Source organism: Olea europaea, unplaced genomic scaffold, assembly GCF_002742605.1.
Source record: "Olea europaea var. sylvestris unplaced genomic scaffold, O_europaea_v1 scaffold5547, whole genome shotgun sequence".
Classification (NCBI taxonomy): Eukaryota; Viridiplantae; Streptophyta; class Magnoliopsida; order Lamiales; family Oleaceae; genus Olea; species Olea europaea.
In genome coordinates this window covers 1-2,250 of record NW_019263880.1, presented here as the reverse complement: position 1 = coordinate 2,250, position 2,250 = coordinate 1, and the positions used below count along the sequence as shown (strand labels likewise).

At 37.6% G+C, this 2,250-nt stretch overlaps 2 protein-coding genes across 2 annotated transcripts in view; one reads left to right on the top strand and one right to left on the bottom strand.

Annotated features, from left to right (window-relative positions):
* Positions 1–563, top strand: part of LOC111389041 (putative late blight resistance protein homolog R1A-10) — an 11,553-nt gene extending 10,990 nt beyond the window's left edge. The window contains exon 4 of the mRNA XM_023013888.1: positions 484–563. Within this exon, the coding sequence (XP_022869656.1) occupies positions 484–563 (80 nt within the window). The remainder of the gene's footprint in view (positions 1–483) is intronic.
* LOC111389040 (cyclin-L1-1-like) lies at positions 1–1,567 on the bottom strand. Its single transcript, XM_023013887.1, has 5 exons — positions 1,557–1,567; positions 1,475–1,502; positions 970–1,384; positions 829–864; positions 1–726 (listed from the first exon to the last, which is right to left on the bottom strand). Exons 1-5 carry the CDS (start codon positions 1,565–1,567, stop codon positions 662–664), a joined length of 555 nt encoding a protein of 184 aa, XP_022869655.1. The 3' UTR covers positions 1–661.
* Positions 1,568–2,250: the final 683 nt, after the last annotated feature.

Genomic DNA, 2,250 nt, shown 5'->3' with positions numbered 1-2,250 from the left:
AACTATACATTCTCCTCAAAACTACTATTCAAAACACAGTTTTTACCAAATAATGGTTGTCAAACAAGGGCTAAATCACTTACAACATGTATTCTACACTCTAGATGCAGCAGAAACTAGAAATTAAGAAAGGATGAATTGACTAGTTTAACATCCACGAATTTTCTCAACTTAGAGAGAAATTTTAAGAAAAGACAATGGCGTAGAGCTGTAGGAAAATGCGCCAAATGAAAGGAATGTATGACCCAAGGAAAAAAAAATAAAAGAAGAAGAAGAAGATCAATCCTAAATTATTCATAGCTAAAGCTTAACAGATAAGATTAATATATTAGTCGAATCAGACCTCAACATATCAAATAATTTCACAGCAGCACGATTGTCCAAAAAGCCTCACGTAAAACAGAAATACAAGAGTTCATCGTTTCCTTAATGGTTGTCAACAAAAACATTAAACGAAGATAAAGAAATGATGTTTCTCCTTAGAAGTACCAAAATTCACTATCAATGGTTTTGGAAGACTGCTTGTCAACATTGTTTCCACTATTGAGGGAACTGTACTTTAACCTTAAAAGTACTTTCTAATGTCGTTCGATCCGGAATGATTTAATTGCAAGAAAATAACATACAATTGAGCAGCGTAACAGAAATAAAATAGCACCTTTCAACCCAGTTTATGCATACAAATGATGTTTACGGCGATCCTTCTCCCTTGATGAGTAAGACGAGCTGTGGTATTCTCGATTTAGTAATACATGACAAATTGCTTATTTAATAAGTAAATTTCGAGAAAAAATTATCAAATAAATAATGAGATATTTAAAAATTTACCTCGAGAAGAATGATGTTTTGATTTCTTGACACGTCCTGCATAAGGTGATCAGAAAAGCAATTCAATATGGTATAAACAAAGATGTGCAATCAAAACGTACAATCAAGAAGAGTTATATCATGAAGAGTCCACGAACTGACCAGAGTCTTTTCCTTTGTCCCTCGAAGGGTGGCCTCTTTCCTTGATTTTATCTCTGTCCCTTTCGCTATCCTCGCGTCTTCGTTCCCTATCAGATTCTCTCCCTCTATCATGAACTCTGCTCTTTGTTCTTTCTCTCTCCCTATCCCTGTCCCTGTCTTTGTCTTTGTCCCTTTCCTTGTTGCTTTCACCACCAGCCTCTGTTCGATGATCAGACATCAATTTAGACTCTGGATCTTCTCTCGACTCTTCACCAGTGGGCATGCTTTTAGAGTCATCGGCACTCTTCAACTCCTCCATTTTGTCAAGTGCAGCTTTTACTAGTACATCCTTACCCACTTCCTGATTTGCAGCTGAAGAGGACCCTTCTGCAGTACTACTATCTTCATTTACAGCAGGTCCAGTCAAGGAACCATCCTAAACAAAAACAAAGGGCAAAAAGATATAAAACTTACCCAGATATTCCCGTCAAAAGCAAGTCAATTATTCCAGATTTCTTTAAAATACACTAATGAAGTAAAATGATGAATTATTCCTTATCGTCTACTCAATGTGTTGTCCTGGTAATTCGATTGGCAGTTGGCTATACAATAGAAGCATAAAGCAAACAGGAATAACAAATTGGGGCTACATATCAAACTGAACCAATTTAATTAAAGCATATGTTTACCTTGGTAACAGACTCATGTGGTGAATCCCATGATCGATTAGATGTTGCAAATGAACCCCGTTCCTTGCATACAGGTATATACTGTGCCTTTGGAAGGGTATATAGGTGGGCCAGAACTCATGTGGTGAATCCCATGATCGATTAGATGTTGCAAATAAACCCCGTTCCTTGCATACAGGTATATACTGTGCCTTTGGAAGGGTATATAGGTGGGCCAGAACTCTACAAACCTCATCTATACCAGACTTATCAGCATCAAATGCTTTCCACCATGGAGGATTCTCTGGCAATGGCGCTTGAAATCTACGGGCTGCAGCATATACAACACCACAGGCCACAACTTCACTCCTGAATCTAACACACAAAGTTGTGCGCAAGCTGTTCATAAGAAATATTTATAAGGATCATTAGAACTTGTTAGAAGACTTTGAGGACAAGAGCAGTGCTCACAAGTGCACGAGAAAGAAATACCAACCAAATATACCAGATCATCGAACTGATAGAAGGAAAGCAGGAGACCCATGGTCAAGCTAATGTACATTCAATTTGATGCTACTAATCTTCATGCTAGGTTAGCTTCTTAAACTAAATAGATGGTGAAGATCCTTAAGCT